The sequence below is a fragment of the Spea bombifrons genome, chromosome 1 (genome assembly GCF_027358695.1).
Source record: "Spea bombifrons isolate aSpeBom1 chromosome 1, aSpeBom1.2.pri, whole genome shotgun sequence".
Lineage (NCBI taxonomy): Eukaryota > Metazoa > Chordata > Amphibia > Anura > Pelobatidae > Spea > Spea bombifrons.
This window is the reverse complement of record NC_071087.1, coordinates 22,330,337-22,355,996: the sequence shown is the minus strand read 5'-3', so window position 1 is coordinate 22,355,996 and position 25,660 is coordinate 22,330,337. Positions and strand designations below refer to the sequence as shown.

Here is a 25,660-nt window from a genome sequence, read left to right as displayed (position 1 = left end):
ATCGATTTTACTGTTACATAACCCTGTCGTGTTTTTCCTCCACAAGTAGACTGGTTCAAGTCGCACTCCAGTTATTGCAAGTGCCTTAAGTAGTCTAACTAGCTGTACTTGTTAAATGATGTATAGCTGATTTATGGTTATAAAGTTAGCCAGGTCTCACTGTTGGGGTGAAAAAAGTAGATCTGAAATGTATAACCATCCATGGATGTTACCGCTATCAGCATACCTCTCAGCGCAGACTCCTGTTTTGCCAGTAGGGGGCACAATACATTAATTTCTTAGCTGTGTGGTAGCTGTCGCTCAAGGCGTTACGTTTGTCTGGGGTTCATACTGACAATGAGTATATTTATTATATTCACTGGCATATAAACTACATTTTAGCAAATTGAATATGTAGTTCATATACCAGTGAATAGATTTAAGTTTTATTAGAGCCCTAAATACATATCGCTACTTACTATGTGCTAAGACAGTTCGGGGTTGGGTTGCAGCCATTATTGTCCCAAGCTTTTCCATTAGGCCATGCGTGGGTCGTGGAAATATGGAAACCTTTTGGGGATGGTCGCATTTGTTCCAAAGTGTTTAGCAGCAGACTGAAAACCTGGATCGGGCAATTTTCATATGTACATATGCCGATGCCACAAAGCTTCCAGATACCCCTTAGTTAGTATACATGTTGGGGGGGGGGGTTCTCTGTAATTCTTTTGTGGCTTTTAAAACACATTGCTACACAACCCGAGAAATGTGTGCCATGAGAGGAAAACGTAAGAGGGGATCTCTGCAGTTTGCATCAAAACGTGAAGACATTTACTCCTCCCCAGCCGTTCAGGTCTTTAGCTTGACCTTTGTCTTGTGCATCCTACAGGGTTCCAGCTGGAGTGCCACCTGAGTGAGGTAGCCCTGCAAACGGCTCTTTCTTGCTCGTCTCGTCACTACGCCGGGAGGTCTTTTCAGATATTCCGTGCCCTCAAGCAACCACTTACTGCACAGACCCTCTCAGATCTGCTTTCCAGACTGGTGGATACTGTTGGGGATGCAGGTGAAGAGGCCCAGGTAAGCTCTTTATACAGGGTTGTGATTTATATATAATATCTATTTAAAATCTAATCATGCTCATGCATGATTTGTCGGTAGGGTTCCTGTTTCTGGCTGCGGCATCAGTCGCCATACCGTGTTTATGAGAGACAGTGGAGGCCATTTAATGTTCTTCAGTAGTTTGGTTACATCATCTTCTTTTGCCTGCTGCCTTCATGTTCGCAGTCCTGTACCCAATCACAGATACAAAGCTACATATCCAATAGTGAAATAAAGACCTCGTGTTCATGTAATTATTACGTAACCCTTAAACTTTAATTTCAAGTTGATGCTCAATAACCTTCCCAGAGTAAATCCCTTCAATATTTTGAGGTCAGATCATTACAGGAAGTACTGCTGAAGTTGTGATTGATCAGCATTGTGAGTAATAGGCTCCATCGTTGTATTCTTTGCATGGTAATAATTTTTTTTCTAGGGTTTTGTGATAGAGCTTCTTCTAACACTGGAGTCAGCGATTGACACGTTGTCTGAGACCATGAAGCATTATGATCTTCTCTCTGCACTCACTCAGTAAGTAGCTTTCGGAAAACTTGCATATACGTCGTACCATTGTAGTGGTAATAATACGTATTACACACGTACACTATTTTATATGCCATAATGTGCACTTCATTTGCAAACATCAGATGCTCACGTGTGGGAGCGAGCAAATTCATGTAGAAACAAAGAGGGGAACGCGTGTCCAGGAGTTAGGTTTTTCTGTCCTCCGCATAAGGAAGTCTACCAAGACACTGCTTGTGTGATGTATTTGTGTTTTTTTGTCTTTTATCACTCAATTACGTTTCTTCTTTTAGAACATCCTACCATGACCCAATAATGGGCAACAAGCACGCAGCCAACAGGAAGAGCACCGGACAGCTGAACCTAAGCACAAGTCCTTTGAGTAGCGGTAACTTCATGGGATGTTACAACAATGCGAGGAGTAACTCTTTGCGGCTAAGTTTAATTGTCGACCGGAGAGGTGACAGGCGGCGGAGTAACACACTGGATATAATGGATGGAAGGATAAATCACGGCGGCAGTTTAGCAAGGACTAGAAGCCTCTCCTCCCTCAGAGAGGGAGGAATGCAGGATCTGCAGCCAGCTACTGATCCCACCAACCTCATGGCTACCATATTCTGGATCGCAGCGTCCTTGCTGGAATCAGACTACGAGTATGAGTACCTCCTCGCTCTGAAGCTTTTAAACAAGCTGCTGACGCACATGCCTCTAGACAAATCAGACAGCCGGGAGAAGATCGAGACGGTGCAGGCTAAACTGAAGTGGAATAATTTTCCAGGCCTTCAGCAGCTCTTCCTTAAGGGATTTACCTCGGTGGCTACACAGGAGATGACCGTTCACCTTCTCAGCAAGCTCATCACCACATCGAAGCATAAGTTAGTGGATCCACCCCTTATAGCCGGTAGGTTGCTCCGTAGCCTTAAAAGAAACCCTATCATTGATTTACGTTTGAAGCTAGGCTGTGGCCGGTAATGATAATACTTAGCCGGACTGTTACGGATTCTCAGGAAACCTCCCAAGTGTCCCTCTTAAGAAGGGACAGTCCCTATTTTCTAAAAGCTCAGACTGTTTGCTGTGTATAAGCCTAACCGTGTTCTGTGCCGCCCAAAAAGTGACATAGAAACTGCAAAAAAATATGTATACAGATAAATCATGATGTACACGGTGAAATACACGGTTATAGTGCCAGCAGGCTCATGTCCTGGCTGATCGGTCAGAATGCTTATTTCTGGGGCTTCTGCTCTAACCACTTAAAGCAGAACTGAAATGGGGGGGTGCTCACGATGTCGGGGCCGGCACCCAAACACCTCTTATGGATACACACTGCGTACCACGCGTTGAATTTCATGTACACACTTTGTCGTCGCTTTTTGTGTGTGAGTGTGAGCAGCTTGATTTACAAATGAGCAGAATGACAGTGTAATAAACCAATGAATTGCATCACATATTACACACCATTTAAATTGAAAACGGTCTTAGTAATGTCCCTTTATAGACGGTGAACATTTAATACTGTTTAATTTATTTTCCAGGGCTTCCTCTCAACATTCTGTGCTTGTTGCCTCATCTAATTCAGCATTTTGATAACCCAACGCAATTCTGTAAAGAAACTGCAGACAGGATAGCCAAAGTAAGTCGATTTCATAGCGCACCCCCTGTGAGATTAAATCCAGGGTGGCCAACTGGGCTACAGTTTAACAGCCAATCTAAAATGAGAATGTTAACCTCTTCGTGACCCGCCGGTAAAAGCGAGGTCAGGGAGTCATTTGATAAGCAACCGGAAGAACGCAGCCGCCGTAAGCAAGCTGGGTTTTGATGCAAAATGAGTGTCCCTTTAGCTCTGTGCGTTTCTTACCTAGGTATGTGCCGAGGAGAAATCATCTACTCTTGCAAATTTGGCTCATATGATGAGTTTATACAGCACACACAGCTACTCCAGGGACTGCAGCAACTGGATCAACGTGGTGTGCCGATATCTGCACGACGCCTTTTCCGACATAACCTTCAACCTTGTGACTTATCTCGCCGAGGTAGGTGAACACGCCATTTAGGTCATCAGCAGCCGGTGAACAGGGATGGTCTGTTAGATTGTAATCTTTTTCCGTAAAATGTCATACATTCTATTTTTTATCAGTATAGTGATGTCTAGCCAAGGGTTAAGAGAGGCATTCTCACCTTTCTTTAATCTGAATGGAATGCCATTTTTGTTACCATTTTGCATTTAAGTGCTTATTACTGTTTAAATACTCATAAGGCTGCTGTCCCACTCCTTTAAATGTGATACTAATTACCAGATATAGGATTCATATCTTTATTCCTAGCATGAAAGTACAGTAACCTTCCCAGAAATCCTACATTTGATCAGATTTAGCCCCATCCATTTATCTCTTTTGGGACTATTTAAGGGTACCCATCAATTTAAAGACACTGTTGTCATAACAACAGGAAAATATTCTTCAAATATCCCTGTTTTTATGCGACTAAAGAAGTTTCCATGAAAATTAAAATGACAGTTGCAAAAATCACTGAATATTTGCTAATAAATACAAATGTTATTCAGACACGATTGACATGCACAGACGATATAAGGAAATTCTGAATGGTTTCTATTTTTCTTTTTTAGCTTCTTGAGAAAGGCCTGGCCAGCATGCAGCAGTCTCTACTGCAGATCATCTATAGCCTTCTCAGTCACATCGATCTCTCCGCTGCTCCCGTAAAGCAGTTCAACCTTGAGATCATAAAGATTATCGGGAAATATGTACAGGTGAGTCCATAAACCGCTACTGAAGTAGTGTGTATGAAGAAATATAATGTGCATCGGTTACTTAACACAGCATTCAAAGCATGATCTCCGTGAAGATCACGCTGCACTCCTTTCTCTAAGTCTTATAAAAGACATGAATTAACATGCACTTTTGCTTATTTACACCTTGATCTGTACTCTATACATGTTGTCTGTGTTATTCGCTGGCACATTTTCTTGCATTGTGGATAAATCCTGCTGTTCTTGTAACATTTTATATTTTGTCTTGTATTTTTGGTATGGTTTTTTTTTTATCTTTTCAGAGTACGTTTTTATACCTTTTGCGTGATGGACTAATTAGTATTGAATTGTATAAACTTTTAGCAGCATTTTTTTTCTTGGAAGATTCTAACCTGTTTAGGTTTAGAAATCCAGATTCAGTTCATAACACAATTCCGTGTGTGTGTGTGTGTGTGTGTGTGCTTTGCTTGATAGTCTCACATTATATGTGAAGATTCTTTCTATTCTGGGCAAAAATATTACAAACTATGATGGCATCAATCTCCATTATAAAGATCGCCTTATAAAGCATAGATAACCTTGTATTGTAGATATGATGTAGATACGTGAATATCTATGTACCCCAAACATGTAATTTAAGATTTATTGTATTTTTTTTATAATTATAGAATTATATTGCATTTAAACAATATCATTCAATTCTTGGCATGGCAATTACGGTGGTTGGATAGCTTCATTCTCTCCTGTCAATGCCAGTCCTATAGTTTTTGTTAATGCTAGAATATACACACCAAGAAGGGTTGGCCTCAGCCACGTTCACTGTGGCAAGTTTTATTTTTAGGTTTAATGTGGAAGTATTTTCAGATATTAAAGCCACTATTTATTTCTCTCACCAGACCGCATACTGGAAAGAAGCCCTTAACATCCTCAAGCTTGTGGTGTCTCGATCGGCTAGCCTCGTTGTGCCTAATGATGCCCCAAAGTCCTATGGAGGAGGTGGAGGAGGAGATATGGGTTCTCCTGAAATCTCATTTGCAAAAATCTTCAATTGCGCCTCCAAAGAGCTCCCAGGGAAAACCTTAGATTTCCATTTCGACATAACAGAGGCAAGTGCAGATTTGAGTGTTGTGATTTCTACTTTATCTTCTCCCACAAGGTATTAGATGGTCCTGTTCATGCCAACACAGTTTTAGTGCAGAAGCTAGATTCTGAGAAATAATGTCCCAACAAAAAACATACTGTAAAAAAAAAAACTTGCCATCACAATATAAATTACTCCAAAAGCAAAACAAATATTTTTTTTTTGGTCTGGGTATCAGATATGGGGTGACAAAATGCCACCATTCCATTGTTCATTCATTGGTCGCATTTCTTCTTACGAAGAATTGTTTATCTTGTGATTTATCACACATCTTTAGTTCCTTTTAGAGTGATGGCTGAGTTTCTAGGCGTTAACTGTGTGTGTGTGTTCTAGACGCCGATAATAGGGCAGAAGTATGGTGACCAGCACAGTGCCGCGGGACGCAACGGCAAGCCAAAGGTTATTGCGGTGACCCGGAGCACATCATCCACCTCCTCCGGCTCCAACTCTAATGCTCTAGTACCCGTCAGCTGGAAGCGGCCTCAGCTGTCTCAGGTATGAATAAAACTGCTTGCAGCCCCCATGCACACCATCGTTTCCTTTCTTTTTTTCTTTTTTTTTTTTTAAAGAATGTTATAGAGGCATCATTATCTTTAGGGTAGGGAGCTAATGAGAAGCTACGTCTAACTGTACTGTAATATGGCATTATGTAGAGACGAGCCGTGCCAGCAGGTCTGGCTTGTGCTTAATCTGTGATCTGCAGGCTCATCCTACAGGTCACGGAGCCTCCTCAGTAGGAGAGATTTTGCCAGCTGTTGTGAGGCTTAAGAAATACCATTGTCTCCATAACCTGTTTGCAGACATGTCTGAAATGATATTACCGATCATTACTGATACTAATTTTGAGCCGTTCTTGTTTACACCTCTTTTTGTTCACCCTTGATGAAACAAAATTGAATTTCAGCATCATCTGGTGCATTAATTAGGATGGTCATTTCTTTCTGTTTAATTTTGTAAAAGACCAAAGTCTTAGCAGCACATTTTCAGGTTTTGTGTCACTTTTTTTAATGTTACTGATTTTTCCCTGTGCTTTGTTTTCAGAGGAGAACAAGGGAGAAGCTAAGGAATGTTCTTTTACTCTGTGGCTCGGATTCCGGTCTCCCCAAAAATCCATCCGTAAGTGTGAAAAACAACTAATTATACACTTTTTTTTTTTTTTTTTTTGCTTGTTTTCCTTGGGACCGCTGATTACACTTCGTATAATTGCAGTCTTATTAAATACCTTGCCAGGAGCGCCCCGCACCTGTTAATTGCCGCGCTTTGGCTTCACACAGAGATTCGAGTGTTTAGAAGGTTTCTTTGCTAATTTCTTCCGTCGGCAGGTGGTATTCTCATCCAATGAAGAGTTGGAAGCTGGAGACCAGCAGACTAGTCTTATTTCGAGCACAGAGGAGGCCATTCAGGAGGAGGACGTAGCCGTGGAGGACACGGGCAGCGAACAGCAGTTTGGAGTTTTCAAGGACTTTGACTTTTTAGATGTGGAGTTGGAAGATGCTGAGGTGAGACCCCTGTGTCTGCTGTCTGTCGTTTGTCACTCTGATTGCATCGTTTACCAGCAGCAAGAATGATCTTTTCTCAGGCTAGTTTGGAAATTGCTATAAACACTAAAGCAAAAGAATACATGGGAAATTGACACTATTTATCTACTTTTTGGTTCATATGCTGCAAATGGGGGTGATTAAATCTCTTTTAAGCAGTCAGAGGAAATAGTCACCCTTAGGTTATAATCTAATTCTTTCTCAACATATTCAAGCTCTTACAATTAGGATCTAACAGTTAATAGCCATGTAATGTTTACACAGAATTGAATGTTTTCTCGTAGTTGTGTGTTTTGTCCTGGTAATAATAAGTTGTAATTATTTGTGTTTTCCTTTTTGCTAACCAGGAACTGCAGGTAAGTTGCAGCCTGGTGGCGTGGCTTGTTCCCACTGTGATCATCCGTGGTATCCGTGATTTGTGTGTGTGCAGTAACCTGTAGCCTAATGTGTGGACTAAAACATACAGCAAAACAAAAAAAAACGCAGAACGTTGCTTCTTGTTTCCTCCATGCAAGTATAGCTTAAATATCCGCTAAACTGGGCGCAACCAGCTATACGCACCTTAAATGTCTCAGGAACGATCCTCCTCTAGTTTGTATTGCGTTGCTTGTGTTTTGTGATGCTCAGAGGAGGGTTCTGCTTATTTTGTTTAATATGTTTTGTGTTTTTTGTAGGGTGAGAGTATGGACAACTTCAACTGGGGTGTCCGCAGACGCTCGCTGGACAGCATTGACAAAGGTGATACCCCATCTCTCCAGGAATGCCAATACTCGGGAAGCACACCGAGCCTGAACTTAACTAATCAAGAAGACACCGACGAGTCGTCTGAGGAAGAAGCACTGACTGCAAGTCAGATATTATCCCATTCACATATGGTATGTAATGGCCTACGTACTGCATGTACCAAAACAGTGTAGGTCAATAGCTAAGGCACTGTGTGTGTGTGAAGGTATATGTACATATATGTATGTATATAATTTTACCTTCAATTAAAGGAAATGAGAGATGCTTCTCACCTAATGTACCAGAGATGGCTGCTTGTTCCCGGCAGGCACCGCAGACATTGTGTTGCGCATGCGTACGTTAAGCCAGTGCTTTAACATTGCTGGGATCTGTTTGTGCCTATGGCCTGCTGTGTGCTCCAAGTTTCTGTCAAGCCTGGTGTGGTGAGGCCATGCCCCTGGGCAGAATGTTTCATCCAGAAATACTGTGCAGAACAAGGGAGAGTCTGGAGTGGGGGTAGCAATTGCCTGTTTTACACTTCTCGTTGGGTGCGTGATAATTTGTTTGTAATTAGGGAATAGTTGCATAGTTTTCTTCTCGCTCTCTTTGCTGTGCCCACCTTTCTTGTGATATCACGTGGCTTTCTTTACCTTTTCAGCTTCACAATGACTCTGCAGTAGAAGACGGCGTGCCGGACGCTGTGGATTCCATCCTTCATTCTCAAGACTCCGTTAGTAATGCAATAACGGAAGAAGTGCTACCAACCAGAGCTGAGTCCCCGAGTCTGGAGGTGACCCCTCCAGACGACGCTAACAGTCAGCTGGCTGAGGTGGGGAGAAATCTGGGCTGGTGCATGGCTGATTTGGGCTTTTTCTAGCGCTCTTAGCTTTACCTTTTTTTTATTTCTGTGCGCTGTCCTACCTGTCAGATCATACAATTTTGTTTACTAAATTTAATATTTCTAACCTGTTTTTGGGGGCATCTTACCATGAATGCAGCAACTATTTATGCAATTCCCCATTCCCCCAAGGGTTACAAATATTCTAAATAAGCTGTTACCGTTTCTGGTTAATTTATTATGCTATTTTTGGGAATGGTTACTTTGATTCCAGATTTTTCCCCTATGTGATGCTTCTTTGTAGTAGGTCTGCTTTTGTGTGATCTGGACTGTAATTGGGGTTAGGACCTCAGGCCAGCTATGTTAGTGGTTGGTATTGTACAACCATTACGATTCTATGAAAACAAGTTCCCGCAATCCTAGTATTTAATGTGCTGGCGTGGCCTGTGACGATGGAACATTGCAACTCACTGCCGGCCTCTGTCTTGTAAGTAATTTTTATTCCATTTAAACGTCGAAATATCTACCCGTCGCTGATGAGAAACAAACAAAAAAAAATCAGCTTTTGAGTTACTTTACAAGTCTTGGATGCATTGTTACATACAATGTATTTAGCTGTGATCTAAAAGAAGGTAAAGGGGGGTCACTTTTCACTTTTTAGATTTCTCCGTGGATCTACCTACATTTATTTCTATTTTTTTGTACAGCTGCTGTTTTAAGTAATAGTAAAAGGGTATTATAAATTGTGAATTCCATATTTTTCTGCTTTTAGTATACTGTGCAGAACCCTAGTGTCAGGCCTCGTGACTTGTTTCGTTTACAGAGATGTACAATATTTAAAGGCAAAGTATGGCTTAAAGAAGTCAGGAAAAGTTTTTATTTATTAATAGTGTACTGTGTGTTGCTATGTTTGGATACCAGGGTGTGTACAAGAGCTCCTTGTAGGCTCTCCATTGGATTTTTATGTATAACATTTTAATGGTTTAAGTATATTTTTTACAGTGGATAAGAAATATGAAATCAATGCTGTTACTATTTGATCCAGTGTGTTTAAGTTGGTTCAATGTGTGTTGGTGGTGGAGTTGGTTTCCCGTTACATAGGGTTTCTCCTGCCGTTTAAGCCTCACCTATACCTTCCCATATAAATATAGACCAAGTCCTATAAGAATTAAGACAGCAGAACTCAGCATTTTCTGGCTTGTTTAAAAATAAAGATAATATATGTAGTAAAACATATAACAGTCACCACTGTTATGTTCTCAGAAGATCGGATGTGTACACGAGACATTTTTGGGTATTCTATCCTTTTACGTAATGCTGGGAAAGCCTGCCAAGAAACCATTCCATCACTGGGGTCTCCTGTGTATAATGTAGATTGTAAGCTCCTTTGAGCAGGGCCCTCCTCACCTGCTGTTTTCCATATGTTATATACAGCTTATGTCCCGTTTACCCATTTTACAGCACTGTGGAAAATGATGGCGCCATATAAAACAGTATATAATAATAATGTAGCCTTATATATACCGCTTGCATACTGCTATTAGAGCACTAGTTCTGTAAAAGAAATGTCATTTATTATTGGTGCCAAAGCCTTTTTAAGTGTCTGTATTTAATTAAAGGCTCTGCCATGTGCCTGGTTGTGCGGTTTCTGGTGGTATATATTCTTTTCCACAACCCGCACGCAGCTGTGCTTTGAATGTGTTTTTGCGGATTAGTTTTTGTACTTTCGGTGTAACATCCGGCATGCTTTGTGACTTTCAGGACAGCCATAACGCCGGAAGAGATGAGCAGCTGAGCACCGCAAGCGAGGATACCGGCTCTTATGTTACACAGGAGCCACATGAATCGCTGGTCTGTCACGAGCCATTGGAAGTGGAGGAGCAGTGCGATATTCAGGACCCTCCGCCACCTGAAAGCCCCCCTGATTCTGTGTGCGAAGATGATGTCACACTTGCCTTGAAGGAACTGGATGAGAGATGTGAGGAGGAAGAAGCCGATTTCTCTGATCTGTCCAGGTCAGTCTGTTGTTTGGGCTGCATAATATTTACAAAGCAATAGACCTGTCGGTGATCACCCAGCCTCTTAATCATCAATTCAGATGGGAAAACAGACAAGCAGATGTAAAAAATATTGCATCACACACAAACCAGGTTTTGAGCAGATTTTCCAAGTTTTTGACTGTGACATAACTGCACTGCCTTTGTATTTAACTATTTTATACACTGTTTGATCCCAACTCTGACATGATGTGATTTACACGTTGTACAAAGGATGATTCGTGATGCGGTATTTGTTAGGCCAATTATTTCACCAACAGGACTGAAGTATTGTAAATATTGTTAATTCCCCTTGTGGTTTTATGAAGTAGGAGTTTGCTGTCGTTTAACTTGTGGGTGTCGTATGCTTCATCTCTTCTTATTTAAAACACACCGTATAACTCGGGTACCCTGAATCATCTGGCTCCGGCAAAATGTGAAAACCTTGAATAATCTGGCTAATGAGCAAGGCGTTTCCAATACAGAGATTCAGAATGGCAAGAAGCCCGTAATGCAGCATCATATACAGCACAACGCCAGCTAAATTGATTGTCCATAAAAATAAATGAGATCTCAGGTTTTCTTCTCTGTACATTCAGATATTACTTTAGATAATTAAAAAGAATGCGGATCTGGAGCGGTTTCAGCTGGCCCATCTCCAGCGAGCTGAATTCTGTGTGCATGCAGTAAAGAGTCTTACCAAGAAAGTCCAACATTTGATATTGTTACTTCATCAGTGTGGAACATGTCTACCTCTCTGATAAGCAAGAAAGGTCTCAAATATATATACTCAACCTGTGTTATCAGATTTTTTAAGAAGTTCAGCTTGTAAGTAATCAGCGGCGAGTATTGTTTGGCCTTTTCCCTCTTGCTGTAAATATGTAGCAGCTATCTGTCTGTTTAGTGACGAAGGTCTGCTGTATGTCTTATGATCTCTTTACAGCCAAGATGAGGCAGAACAAGACTGCTTTGCAGAGGTTCAGTCGTCTCCACCGCCGTCCCCGTTTCTGTCTGCCATTTTGGCTGCTTTCCAACCAGTGGCTTATGAAGATGAGGAGGAAGCATGGCGCTGCCACGTCAACCAGATGCTATCCGAAACTGATGGGTCCTGTGCGGTCCAAACCTTTCATGTGTTCTCTAGGCTGTTTCAGGTCAGTTATCGCATACTCATAACGTACCAGATGCCTTTAGCAATACCAAGTTATGTGTATGAGCTCCGCAGAGATACAAACGGAGTGACGCAGCACCCAAAAACTGCTAAACTGATGGAAACTACAGGTCTCGTACTGTACGGCTGCACACAGTATGAGCCATAAGCAGCATTAGCTGTGCTATTATTTTTCTGCATTAAGAAAACATATTTGCCTGCAGAATCTCTTATTTCTGGAATGATATATATGTATTTGTACTTTTAGAAAACAAAACATTTGACCTTTGTCTATATTTCACCGTAGAACATTCAAAGCAAGTTTGTGGCTATTACGAATGATTCCGTTGGCTTCCTTGGACAAAATCTGCAAAGAATCGGCACAAAGTTTAAAAGCTCCTTAGAGGTGATGATGGCGTCTTCCGAATGCCCGACAGTCTTTGTGGATGCAGAAACGGTGAGTCACCGGTTAGTTACTCGTCACTAAATAAATCGTGGCTGTTAGAAATGAACACGTTGATGTTTTCTGTTGCAGCTGATGTCTTGTGGCTTGCTAGAGACGTTGAAGTTCAGCGTGCTGGAGTTGCAGGAACACTTGGATACCTATAATGCAAAGCGGGAGGCAGCAGAACAGGTAACCGCCTGGGCATTTCTTTAAAGCCATTGATTGCTATGCGTTAGTAGCAGTGACATTTCATGTACTTCTACAGGCTTAAAGATTTCATGCCTGATGGGAACATCATGTTTTGGTTTTTGTTTTTTAGCAAGTAAAACTTTATTTCTCCAATTTGCAAATTACCTCTTTTACAGAACTAGATGACCGTACAAAAATCCTATATATACTTTATTTTGTGAAAATGTGTTAACAAAAAATAGCTATATGTTTAAAATGTATATACTTTAAAAAGGGCACTTTGTTTGAACCAATAACCGAAAAGATCTTAACGGAAGCAGTTCAGTATTTTGTATATTACATATTTGCCGTTTGCTTTATTGGCTTGCACTGCATCTAAAAGCTGGAGACTCGCACCTCCAGTGCTGCTCCTTGCAAAGACTACTTATTAATGATGGCTGTCAAGTCAGGAAAGAAAATGAAATTTACGACAGACCTTGGGTCCATGTCACTAATTGAATCTGGCACTGTATTCCTTTGAGAGTTTGCCCTCCCTCTCTAATGCAGACCTCCGTGGTTAATTCACTAAGTGAAGTAGCCTTTATTAAATTCAGCCGGCGAGCAAAACGCATTCTTCTTTTCTCATTGCGGCGTTACTTGAAAGTGAGCCGGAGGTCATAGGCTGACGTACAGCAGGGGGTTTATAAATAGATATGTATATACACAGTACACTGTATGCGAGTCATTACTAACATCCTACCCAGGGACATTCCCTGCCCCCCCTATTGGTACACGCATGGAAAAGCCACAGTGTTCTGCTGGCATCGCGGCCCCCTCTGGCATTAATGAAAAAATACTGGCTGTAGAATGTTTGCGAGGCTTCGTGTGCTACTGTCTGGCTTTTTGTGGGTTATACAGTGGGATTTAAGGGAAAAGGTTATGTTGCGTTTTGTTGATTGCCCCTTTTTCTCCTTTTAAGTGGTTAGACAACTGCAAACGGACGTTTTGTTCAGGGGGCGATGGCCATGCATCTAATACAGAAGCTCAGGTATGTGTTAAGTGGTTCTCTTCTTGCATAGGGCTCTTTTCACCTTTATAAGTAGCTGGAAATCTACACTGAACATTCTTATTGTCGGGGGGGGGGGGGCTTTCACATGTAACGCTTGAGTGTATTTACCTGCTGGTAGAAAAGCTAGAAGTGCTTTATATTCAGAGAAGCGGCATGGTCTGGGATCTTATCCAACTTGGAATGAAGTCCTTTCCATCAATATCAGCAGATATGGTTTGTAAGTATGTTCGCTCAGTTAACCCTTGGAACAGATCGAGGGTGACTTTTAATATCTGAACGTCTTAGATAAGAAAGATGCAGACACTCATTTATTTTATTGCGTTAAGTTGTTTTTTGGATACTGTTAGTGTACTAATCTGGAGATTAACCCCTTAACGACAATCCACGTACATGTACGGGGTTGCCGTGCAACGGGTTAACGACAATGCCCGTACATGTACGGGCTGCCGTTAAACAGCTGCATCGCCGCGATCGCGGCGTTTTCGCCGCGATCGGCGGCTTTGCAGCATCCACGGAAGCCTCCCAAGTGAGGCTGACCGTGGATCCGGGGAGGGCAGCCCTCCCCGGAAGAAAAATGGCCGCCGCCGCACCGATCATGAAAGATCGCGGCGGCGCCCGGCTAAAACAGCTTAGGAAGCGATCTGAATCGCTTCCTAAGCATAAATGGTGTTACTGATATGCCTCGATATCGAGGCATATCAGCAACACTAGCCCCCGACCCCCGATCACCTTGTGATTGCTCCGAAGAGCAACCACAAGTGCCATCCTGTGAATGACGTTGCCGTCATTCACAGAATGGCATTAACAATAGATCTGAGTTCAGAGGGTCTATCCAGACCCTCTTGTGAACTCTCGAGCTCCTCCTGCAGGTTGAATGCAGGTACTGCATCCAACCATGCAAGGTCAATGGAGCCCAGCTCACTAATGAGTGATTAGTAAAAAAAAATTAAAAAAAAATTAAAAATTTTTTTAAAAAAATGTTTAAAAAATGTTTAAAAAAATAAAAATAATATGGTAACATATAAAAATCCCCACTGTCACCAAAAAAAAAAAAAAAAAAATTAATAAGCAAGTCCTAAAATTCTTTATCTTTACAAAAATTCCAGCATGGAAAGAGTTAAAATATTGGCATTACAAATGCCCATAGGGTGTCTCGTATTAAAAAATGCATGAGTGGATGGGATAAATTGAATTGGCCGGGTTCAAAGGTGTCCCAAATATGGGACATGGGGGCAGTAGGATCAGATGTCTAAATGGCCAAAAAATACACACCTCACAAAGGCGGCCTTTTACCTCCCAAATAACCCAACAAACCCATGCATGTGGGGTATCACTGCGCTCAGGAGATGTTACTGAACACATATTGGGGTGTTGTTTGACACGGACATATACCAGGAGCGATAAATTTATACCTGAAGTACAACGTGTGTGGAAAAAAATACAAAAAAATTTACTACCATAAAGTTTCACAAAGGCTGGTGGTAAAATTAGTGCATGGAAAGGGTTAAATTACCAGCATGTGAAATACCTTGGGGTGTCTAGTTTTTAAAAATATATGACTTGATGGGGTAAATTGCATTGGCCGGCTTCAAAGATACCCGAAATGGCACATGGGGGGAAGAATTACCAGATTTGGAAAAAAAGGTTTTGAAATAGCAAAACGCTACCTGTACTTATTGCCCCATAACGTGCAGAAAAAAGCAAAAAAACATAAAAACATTGGGTATTTCTAAACTCAGGACAAATAGTAGAATCTATTTAGCAGGTTTTTTCATTCGTTTTTGCAGATGAGTAAAAGTTTTTTGTTTAAAAAGTGAGAAAAAGTAATTTTTTAACAAAAAATCCCCATATTTTATCATTTTTTTTATAGTAAATTAGATGATATGATAAAATTAATGGTATCTAAAGAAAGCCCTGTTTGTCCTGAAAAAAACAATATATAATATGTGTGGGAGCATGAAATGAGAAAGAAGAAAATCACAGCTAAACAGGAACACCGAAAAATGTTAAAATAGCCATTGTCCCACAATATACTACGAGTAAAAACCCCTATTGTCCTTAAGGGGTTAATATTCTCTGTGTGCTCCGGTAAGCATTAATGTCTGTGCACCAATATGCAGATGGTAAGTTAATTAAATGACTCGATGGATCAATATTTACATCATTATGGTCACCTGGTTCAAATTAAACAATTTTCCTACTTTTTCACATATTCCTGCTTTTGTTTTTTTGGGGGGTTCCATTCTTTTTTTAAAAACAAACACAAACTTTTTTCTTGAATTAAAGCAGAAAGAGGCAGAAAGAGTGCATGCATGGTCTGGCAGTGGCGCTGTGCATCTTACTGCATGCGGGTGATATAACACTACTAATGTGTGACCGCTTCGGGCAAACGCAACAGTTCATGCGTGCTGCATGGCGGGTATGGGATATCTATCCATAATCCCAAAAATACGCATATATACATACAGCCAACAAATAGTTGAAATTGTAAGTTCCGATCCGGTTCCAACGAGTGTACTGCTTTCAGCCCGTTTGGGTCTTCTCAATGAGAGGAGGAAATAGAAGGCTGTAATAACCTTGTTTATATGGCAGGAATAGCACAGAATGACAGCCACGCAGCTGTGCACCTCCCAGTATTTTCGACTGGCAAAGAGGAATACTTTTTCCTGGCTCGGTTAGAGTTTGTGGCAAATGGCATGGCTTTATCAAGTTTACGCGCTGCTGGTGCCTCTTCATGGCGTATATTTTTCTTAGCGGCAGGGCTGTGGCACTCTATGGTAATCTCGTCCTCCAAGTCTTTTGCGTACTTAGAAAAAAGGGGAGGTAAGAGGGACAGATTTGCAATAATACGGGGTCCCTGACTAAACGTGCCCCTCACGTACAGCAGGGAAGCTTATTTAGTCTATTTAGCAGTAGAGGTCAGACGTTAAGATGTAAGGACGTTTAACGTTACTGAGCTGGTGGTTGATGAATGGAGCAGCCTCCCATGAGAAGTGGTGGTGGATAATACAGTAAGGGGATTTAAACATGCATGGCATAGGCATAAAGCTTTCCTAAATCTAGAGACTTGATGGGCCAAACGGTTCTTATCTGCCATGAAATTCTATGTATCGATAGTTCAGGAGCACATTTTAGTATGGATCTTGGGGGGTTAGTAACTACTACGCAAAACACTACCCGCAGTCCTTTTAACCTCGGTAGGCTGCGGGACGTGTACACGGGGGGGCAACGGGGTGCAACATAGACGGACTATAACTGATAGACGTAAAATAACAGCGTTCACTGTGGGCAGTTTAAAACCTCCGAAACATCACATAGACATGTTCATTTTTATGGCTTGAGCATAAACACACCTTTAACGTGATCTGCATACCTCTTAAAATGTAGTGTGTCGGAGTGGCAGGTGAAATGTAAAATGCTGCTTACACTTGTCTTATATTTTAGTATATGTATAGTACTGTCTAAAGGACATTTTGGGATTTTGAGACCCCCTTTAGTAGGTTATCACTAATTTTCCGTCTCTCTCTTCCTTTCTGTTTCTTTGTTTGTTTGTTTTGTGACCTGCTCACCTTCTTGCTTAGCAAATGGAATTTCTAGCAGTAAGTGATGGTTCTTGATTTATTAATTCCTAAACGCGGCAGATCAGAAACTCACTTTCATTTGTCTTGTCCATTTGTTGAGCTAGTAACTTCCCGGCATTGTGCGCTCTGCAAATCTATCTCGGCTCATTCACATCACATATAATTCTCATATAATAGATTTCATACTGTTGTGTTATGTCATCATGAAAAATCCATTTGACCACAAAAGTGCAAAAATACACCGATTTCTGCTAAATTTTGTTGGAACCCTTTTCAGTTTTGATATGTAAAATCATGTGATCGGTACTCTATGGCTTTATTATTTGGTTTGTTTTTGCCCTGGTCGTCTTGGCGCATGCCGTAAACCAGTTCCAAACAAGACCTTGTCTTCTGTTGAGGCATGAAAACCAAAGTGTGATACAGTAGTGGAGAAACCAGGTAGTTCCATACTGAAAACTGGTCATCCAAAGTAATTATAGTTTGATGCCAAACCCATTAGTATTCTAGTATAGTTGACAATTAATATGTGCCATGTTTGCGTCCTTGGGAAGGCAAGACGAAAAGATTAATGTTAATTTAGATAAATAGGTATGTTTGAAAGGTGGTCTTATCCCCATGGCAGCCGACAAAATATCCAAGCATTGCCACGCTGAGAGACCCTTTCTATGCAAGTTAGAAAGCAGTCACCACGTAACACACATTGGCTTTCATCCCGTCCCATTCTACTAATGAGAAGAGGTAGTGTAGATTACTGTAGATTGGCTTGCTACTAATTAGATTTTTCTCTCCCAAATTGACTCTAACAAGCTTCAGACGTCTAAATCGCTGTCTCCTTGTGTGTTGTTTAACAACTTGGTTAATATAAGCCTGGTATTCCTTTCCTTGCACTAAACCAGTAACCGATTTGACTGTGCGTCCTCCCGTTGCTTGTTGCTGCTCTGGTAATACAGATCCATGCAAATGACAGCTTGTGCTTTCCTCTTGTCCCCAGGAGCTCGAGCTCTGCCGACGGCTCTACAAGCTGCATTTCCAGCTCCTGCTCCTCTTCCAGGCCTACTGCAAACTCATCAGTCAGGTGGACACCATCAAGAAGGAGGCAGAGGTAGATACTGCTTAGTATGCCTTTTGTTGAATGCATTGTATTAAAGTGCCCGTGTCATCTACAGTCGTGTGACACCATGCCTTTTTTTCATGACCAGTTTTCTTAATGGAACCGAGATGTCATAATGTCAGCAATTTCAGTGTATGATAGCATGTGCCCTCATTATACAAAGTGATAATGCCATGAATTAAACAAGGAGGGCGGTACACTTATTATTGTAATGAAAAAGTTTGTATACAAATTATATCAGCTACTGATTTGTTAATTCTGAAACCATATTTTAGGTAATAAACATGTCGGAGGAGCTTTCCCAGCTGGAGGCTTGCCTGAAAGAAGCAGATGCGTCTTCTGACGTTCTCGTTGAAGAGTGTGACTTCTCAGAGTTCTGCCAAGCAACTACCGAGGCAGCTGTCCATTCGGTCATTGAAAGCTTAAGAGCAAAAGAACTTGTATCCGCCATAACCCAGGTCAAAGCTTTTAGGTAATGAGATGAGTCGATGCTGTGTGATTGAGTCATTTTCATACTGCGTACCTCCCTGCTTTGCCAGGTTAATTGCATGTTAGAGATCAATACTGCAAGTGTAGCATATTACTGTATAAAGAGCATCCCTCCCCAGCCTTCTAAAAGTGTGATTACAGTGTAAGGCAGTGCATTCATTCTGTCTCTGCCGTTGGATTCCGGTGAACGCAGGGCTGCATTGTCTCTGCACAATCGTCATGGTTTGTTTGCTGAGATCTAACAAAATCAAAGACATGGCAAAGGCAGCCCTCTGTCTTCATCTGTATGGGGTATTGGGGGAGAGGTGTTGCCATTTTGCTGCTTTTAAGGATGCCTTTGATATCTAAACGTGTAGCTAATATTCAACCTTATTAACCCATTGTTACTTACATGCATCATCTGAGTGCATTCATTTCCTTTTCTCCCCTTCTTTCCCAGGTCTCTCTGGCCCAATGATATATTTGGCAGCTCAAAAGATGATCCAATCCAAACTCTGTTGCATATATATTTCCGCCATCAAACACTCGGCCAGACTGGCAGCTTTGCCATCATTGGGTCCAAGCAGGACATGTCAAAAGCGAGCTCCAAGCTAATGGAACTGAACCTAGAGATCAGAACGTCTCTGCGCGTGGTGCAGTCCTACCAGCTTTTGTCTAAAGCCAAACCTGTTAGCAGTACATTGAGTACTGAGTTCTGAGCACTGGCTATGGAGCTGGCCTCAAAGTGAATGCACTGGATGTGTGATAACCGTGTCAAGCACCTTTCATTGATTACTGTATATTAACATGCTTTTCTGACGGGACTGAACTCCAGCAAGAGGAGCAATCGCAAAGCAGACGTGCATCAGACCTGGAGAAGACAGGCCGCTTGTTCCACGCAATGTATGTGAGCGTATAGACTTTTTCTTTTCTGCTTTTTGTTACGTACCAACCCTATAGAAGCAAAAGGGCTACAACGACATGAAAAAAGGAGCAGTTGCAATATGGCCTCTCCGCTGTGGTGGCGTGGAGAAACGGTGGTGGCCTTTATGACCTGGTCACAGAGAAGTCGAAGTACCAAACATACCAAAACTATGAAATTGTCCGACGAGACATTGGCAGAAGATAACACCTAACGTCTGTGGGATACAATGGAACTCTTTATTCTTTTGTTAGTGTTTTTTATTTTATGTTCGTGTTTCTTGTCCAAGCAGATCAGCGACAAATGGAGTGTGCGGCCCTGCGAGCGCTGCATTGTTTATCTAAGGATGAATGTATATATTGTCTCCGAGCATGCTTCAAAGAGAGTACCGCAACATTATTTTTGGATAAATTTTTATTTTATTAGATCTAACACCTCATAGCGTGTAAATGTTAGGACATTTATTTTAAGCTGGGCTTTCACCAGTGTTTCTAAAAAAAGAAATAATATATCTTAACTTTATTAGAATGCTGCTCAGTTCTCTGACCAGTGCTTATGGTATAAATATTGATAACTAACCAAAAAGTAACTGCCTGCAGAGACTTTAAATGTATATTTAGTTAAATGCTGCCCACCAGCGATTCTTATTAGAAGACCAGATAATAACTTATTTTATTCTGTATATATTCTAGATTCTCTGTACGTTGTAAATCCAGTATTTCCTTGTAAATGTTATAGGACGATAGCTGTATAAAGGATACGTGGACACAGGGTGTGAAGCCCTTTGTCACGGATGGGTCAGGCAGGGGCAGACATGGTGCGGTGAATACATGTTGTTAGGAGTACTATACGAGGCCCAGGTAAAAGAAGTTATTCATGCATCTTTTGTTATTTCTTAACTTATATTAACCCTTTTTAGTGTTAGAGGGGTTTTGAACACCCCTCGGATGCTGAAAAGCTTGAAAAAAATAGGACAAGCTACCAAAATAATTTACAGTCTCTGCAATATAAGCTCATTGTAAGACTGGAGTTCTGTAGCACAAATAAACAGGTTTCTGTATACACCAACTGCGTTTTCTTTTGTAAAATAAATGGATGTAGCTTACTGATTCTTGCTATGGAAATGAATAACCTGCATTTTTTACACCTCTCTTACACACTGTGATATATTATTTAATATAAAACATGTTTAAGCTTTGCTTTCACCTTGGGAAATAGCCCCACGTTTTATTCTTGGATTATATATATAATTTATTCACTGGCATTGAAGAATTTAATCACTGAATCCCCAAATAGCAAATAGACACAAACTGAAAATTGTTTCCATGTATATATTGTATTGGTATTTAATATTTTTTTTACATTTCCGAGAACACGTTTAACCTACTGGTGCGTTACACACCAGCACCCACACCAGTGAATGTATGTTATACATACTGTGTACTGTGCGAGTTTTAGGCTAAAAAATACTGTAAAGTGCAAATGCTTTTAACAATAGCCATGATAAAAGTTTATTTTTCTCATTTAACAAAACGCAAAGTGCGTGAAAAGAAGAAAAATCTAAATGACCACCTTTTGCCTTCAAAACATCACCAGTTCTTTTAGGTACTCGCACTCGCCTTTATATTCTTTGAGCCCACTCAAAATGCCCACAAAACAGCAATAAGTTATATATTCTTCCAACTGTAGAAGTATAGTCAACATTGTGAAAATGGCATACGGTGAGTTTAAAGGGAAAAACTCTTGTATGGTAAGAGCAGAACAAAATCCTATATTGGTTTATAAGACAAGGTGTCACAATCTACAAAACATATTGGCCCAAGTTCTGCATTGAACCCCCTGGTTTGATCGGGGAGCTGGATATGCGCTTGTGTATTTATGGGGTTGCACAAAATCACCTTCACTGTCTGGGTTGGTAAGACCTATGGACCCGTCATAACACTCTATCCTTCACTGTCCTAGCCTATGGCTGGTTGATGGAGAGTTACACTAGCTATGGCAGTTTTTTCCCCTACAAGCTCACTTGCACTTTATTGCTGTTTTTGGGGGCCATGTGTGTTTTTTAGGGGGGGGCATAGAATATATACCCTTTCATCATAGTCCCAGAAGAGGAGCATTTGGGATCCAGCTTCTACATGTTACTTTAGATCATTGACACTCGTCTTTGCCTCACAATAGGGAAGCACGCGATACATTGGAATTTAAACATCAATGTATTTAAAGGTCGTGTGCAGGGTTCCTATTTAGAGATCGTTTTCTTTTGGGTGCTACTGGCAAACCTCATGTGATTCACAAATACGAGCGGCAGAACATTTCCCCGAGTCTGAAGCATTCATGTACCTGGATTTCTGCCTCTGCATTCTCTTGCTAACTCATTGCCTATTGCTGGGATTTGTTCAGTATTCACTTATTACAAAGCAAGTCTTCGAAATAATGGACAGTCATAGCCTCTGGGATCGAAGAGGAGATCCATTAAGGCTTTTCTGAAATCTGGCTTCTAGTATATAAGCATTAAACAAACGTACACAGACTGCCGAGGATTGTCTGCTGCACGGAACTTTAATCAGATTATAATCCTAACATATAAATTCATATAAACAGAACAATACGAGCCTTTTAAAGAAAACATGAGACTTTATGCAATTACGTCTTGCGCTAGCTTTATCCGAGTATAAAGGTTTAAGCTCCTATTTGATCAGTCCCGTTGGTTTATGTAATGAGTATTAAGATACTGTGGAGCAAATGGAAGTTCCCCGGGGCAATTAGCTCCTTGGCCTCAAACAATAGATTAGCAGCATCGTGTTTAACTACGCTTCAAAGCATGTAGATCAACATTATTTTGTGGAATAATGTCAGATTGTACTCCACTCGGATGCCTCATGCCTTTACAGCCAGACACAGGCAAAAATTGGATGTTCTAAAAAAAAAATATATATATATATATATATATATATATAATATATGTGGGACTCCATCTATACATCATGTAATACAGGAATACCGGTATATATGATTTCTGTATAAACTAAGGGACACTATCAATAAATGATTTCAGTAAACATACATGTATTTTATATATTTTCATGGGATCTCTGGGTCTCTCCTCTTCACCGTGTAAGGAGCCCTTAATTCCATTGTAAATGAGCATCACCTCTGACCCTTAATAATGACAAGAAGCCTACATGTTACCGCCCTTTCATTAAACTAAATGGTGTGATAAATCTAGGAAGACAAACTCTTAAGAACTACAGGATCATAGATTTTAGCCTTTTACCCTGACAAACCCAACTGACAGCTGAGATTATTTTTGTTATAAACCCGGGGTGGTTTCTTTGATTGCCTCTTTTTTAAAGTTTTTCTCACGTTTAGTGTTGCTAATGTTTAGAGGAACCTAAGGGGATCAGAGTTTGGCTTTGCCCATTCCTGCCAACTCAGGTTCTAGTCCTTTAAAAGCCCAACGGCCTTCTATAAGGAGCAGAAAAGAGGGACTAGTGGGCAGCCAGCCAGGTACACAGGTAACCGCACATGGTAATGTACGTACAATATACATAGTGGCCATTTCTTCTGTTAGTTACACCTCCTGCCCATAATTGTCAAGAAGGATTTGTGGATTCTGGGAGACCAGCAGCTGAAATAATATGCGGGCCCTTTCAAAAATATAATGTAAATTTGTGCTTTTAAGCAAAAAGATTTATAATTTGAGGTTGGTGCTTTGTTTTTTTTGTGCTGATTCTACTGATCTCCCCAACCAACCCTCCTCCAGCGCCAGTTCCGATGACATATGCCATTGTGGGAGTGGGGGGGGGGAGTTCCTAGGTATGCTTGGCGCCAATGTCTATACACAGGCAATGTGTCTTATCTCACCCCACTTGTGCTTTGAGAGAGGACAAAGAAAAAAAACTCCTGTGTAATGGAGTGGACCTTGTTGGATGGAGTTTCCAGCTCTTCTTAGCATGCAAAGTATGCAACACTGTTACATTCACAGTGACATAAATTATACAGGTCAAACATATAAGAAAACCTCACCTACAAATATGCCCTATTTTGAAACCTGATAAATCTGCCCTGGACATTAAAAACTACAGACCAATATCTCTGATAAATTTAGTTACAATAATATATTGTATCTAAATTTATCAGATACAATAATATATTCTGCGATAATAGCAAATAGGATTAGACCTAATTTAGAGGTATTAATACATAAAGATCAAACAGGCTTTATAAAATCTAGATCTTCTAGCGACAATGTCAGAAAGATAAAAGACATTTGTAATTATGCAAATATTACCCAGGCCCCCTTGCTAGCCCTGTCATTAGATGCTGAAAAAGCACTTGACAGGGTCAGATGGGAGTTCCTGGAAGAGACTTTAAAGGAGATGGGCTTTGGACCGGGTTTAATTGATGCTATTATGGCATTATATACTACTCCCACAGCTAAAATAGTGGGGAAGGGATTTGGATCTCAATGGCTTAATATATTTAATGGCACAAGACAGGGATGTCCCTTAGCCCCTCTCTTATATATTATTTCTTTAGAACCTTTTGCCTCTAGAATAAGATATAACTCCAACATTGCTGTAATTAAAATCGGTCAATCAGAAATGAAAATGTCTCTTTACGCAGATGATATTCTCATTATTTTAGATAAACCTAATGTTACGATTCCACTTCTACTACAAGAAATCGAATTATATGGCACTACATCTAATTATAAGTTAAATATAGGGAAATCACAGGCAATATGTATTGCAATGACTGAAGAAGAGAAAAATCTATTAAAATCCAGGTTCCAATTCTTGTGGCCAGATACAGGTATCGACTACCTAGGAATAAAAATTCCGGCAGAAGGCATTAAGATAATGGAAAGGAATTGTCAAGCCCTTTTAAAGCAGACACAAGAGAAATTAAATAAGTGGAAGTCTCTTCCTATATCGTGGATGGGGAGAATTAATATTGTAAAATCATATATACTACCAGCGTGGCTCTATAGATTTAGAATGATTCCGGATATTTTGTCTAAAGATTGGATTAATTTAATACAATCAAAATTAATGAAATTTATAATCCAAAAAAATACTTTGTTTTTACCTAGGAGTCGAGGAGGACTGGGTCTTCCTAAACTACTTAATTATTGGTATTCATCCATGCTATCTCATATATATAAAATGCAGCTGTTGCAATCTAAGGAGTCTGACTGCTATCTAATTGAAAAATCTATCTTGGGCTTGAAAGATTTAGAAATAGCCCTTTGGCTGCAGAAAAAGGATCTAAAGAAATATATGAATCATCTCAAAGGGACATTACTTAATTCAATATTATTATTTTGGCAGAGCTTTAAGAGGAAAACTGGCTTTAACGACCTTGTAACTAAAAAGGCCCCGCTAGAGCTGCTAAATAAAAATATCCGGGACATAAATCTTAACGAGTGGGAAAAGTGTAGGATAAAAAGAATAGAGGAACTTACGATAGGAAATAAACTTAAAGACTTTTCTACCTTGTGTATTGAGTTTGGTTCTTACTAATAAAGAAATATTTAATTACATGAGAATAAAGAACTATCTCCACTCCACTCCCTTTTTGAGGAAAGTAAAGATGAACACGTGATAAAGTTTATGAAAAAATTTGATAACCAGACTAAACAGAAATCCTTAAAACTCTGTACAGACCTAATCTTGGAGTTAGATGACCTTAAATCCCCACCTGCTTGGAAAAAATGGGAGAGAGATTTAAATCTAGATAATGCTTCCCTTACAGAAGACCGCTGGACAAAATCTTGGAATCAAGTTATGAAAATTGTCCACTGTTTAAACCTACAGGAGATCTATTTTAAAATTATAAATAGATGGTATATGACCCCAAAAAGGCTCCATAAGATAAATCCAGCAAAACAAAATCTATGCTGGAGATGTCAAGGAGCCGAGGGAACATGGATTCATATTTGGTGGTCGTGCACCAAAATAACGGAGTGCTGGGACAAGATATTTAATATCATATCTTGTCTAGCAGAGAAACAGATAGACAAGTCACCGATTAGAGCATTATTACTCCAAGATTGGGAGATGATTCCGGTAAAACAAAAAAATCTAATAGATCATGTGATTCTAGCGATG

General features: G+C 40.4%; 1 protein-coding gene across 1 annotated transcript in view; it reads left to right on the top strand.

Moving 5' to 3' along the window:
- The window catches only part of FRYL (FRY like transcription coactivator), an 83,408-nt gene extending 62,756 nt beyond the window's left edge, over positions 1 to 20,652 (top strand). The window contains exons 42-62 of the mRNA XM_053458436.1: positions 866 to 1,053; positions 1,511 to 1,605; positions 1,890 to 2,497; positions 3,129 to 3,226; positions 3,456 to 3,626; positions 4,220 to 4,360; positions 5,257 to 5,466; positions 5,835 to 5,996; positions 6,543 to 6,617; positions 6,824 to 7,000; positions 7,714 to 7,914; positions 8,421 to 8,591; positions 10,362 to 10,615; positions 11,580 to 11,787; positions 12,091 to 12,240; positions 12,319 to 12,417; positions 13,376 to 13,444; positions 17,047 to 17,064; positions 18,038 to 18,148; positions 18,433 to 18,629; positions 19,086 to 20,652. Of these exons, the coding sequence (XP_053314411.1) occupies positions 866 to 1,053; positions 1,511 to 1,605; positions 1,890 to 2,497; positions 3,129 to 3,226; positions 3,456 to 3,626; positions 4,220 to 4,360; positions 5,257 to 5,466; positions 5,835 to 5,996; positions 6,543 to 6,617; positions 6,824 to 7,000; positions 7,714 to 7,914; positions 8,421 to 8,591; positions 10,362 to 10,615; positions 11,580 to 11,787; positions 12,091 to 12,240; positions 12,319 to 12,417; positions 13,376 to 13,444; positions 17,047 to 17,064; positions 18,038 to 18,148; positions 18,433 to 18,629; positions 19,086 to 19,344 (3,662 nt within the window). The 3' untranslated portion in view covers positions 19,345 to 20,652. The remainder of the gene's footprint in view (positions 1 to 865; positions 1,054 to 1,510; positions 1,606 to 1,889; positions 2,498 to 3,128; positions 3,227 to 3,455; positions 3,627 to 4,219; positions 4,361 to 5,256; positions 5,467 to 5,834; positions 5,997 to 6,542; positions 6,618 to 6,823; positions 7,001 to 7,713; positions 7,915 to 8,420; positions 8,592 to 10,361; positions 10,616 to 11,579; positions 11,788 to 12,090; positions 12,241 to 12,318; positions 12,418 to 13,375; positions 13,445 to 17,046; positions 17,065 to 18,037; positions 18,149 to 18,432; positions 18,630 to 19,085) is intronic.
- Positions 20,653 to 25,660: the final 5,008 nt, after the last annotated feature.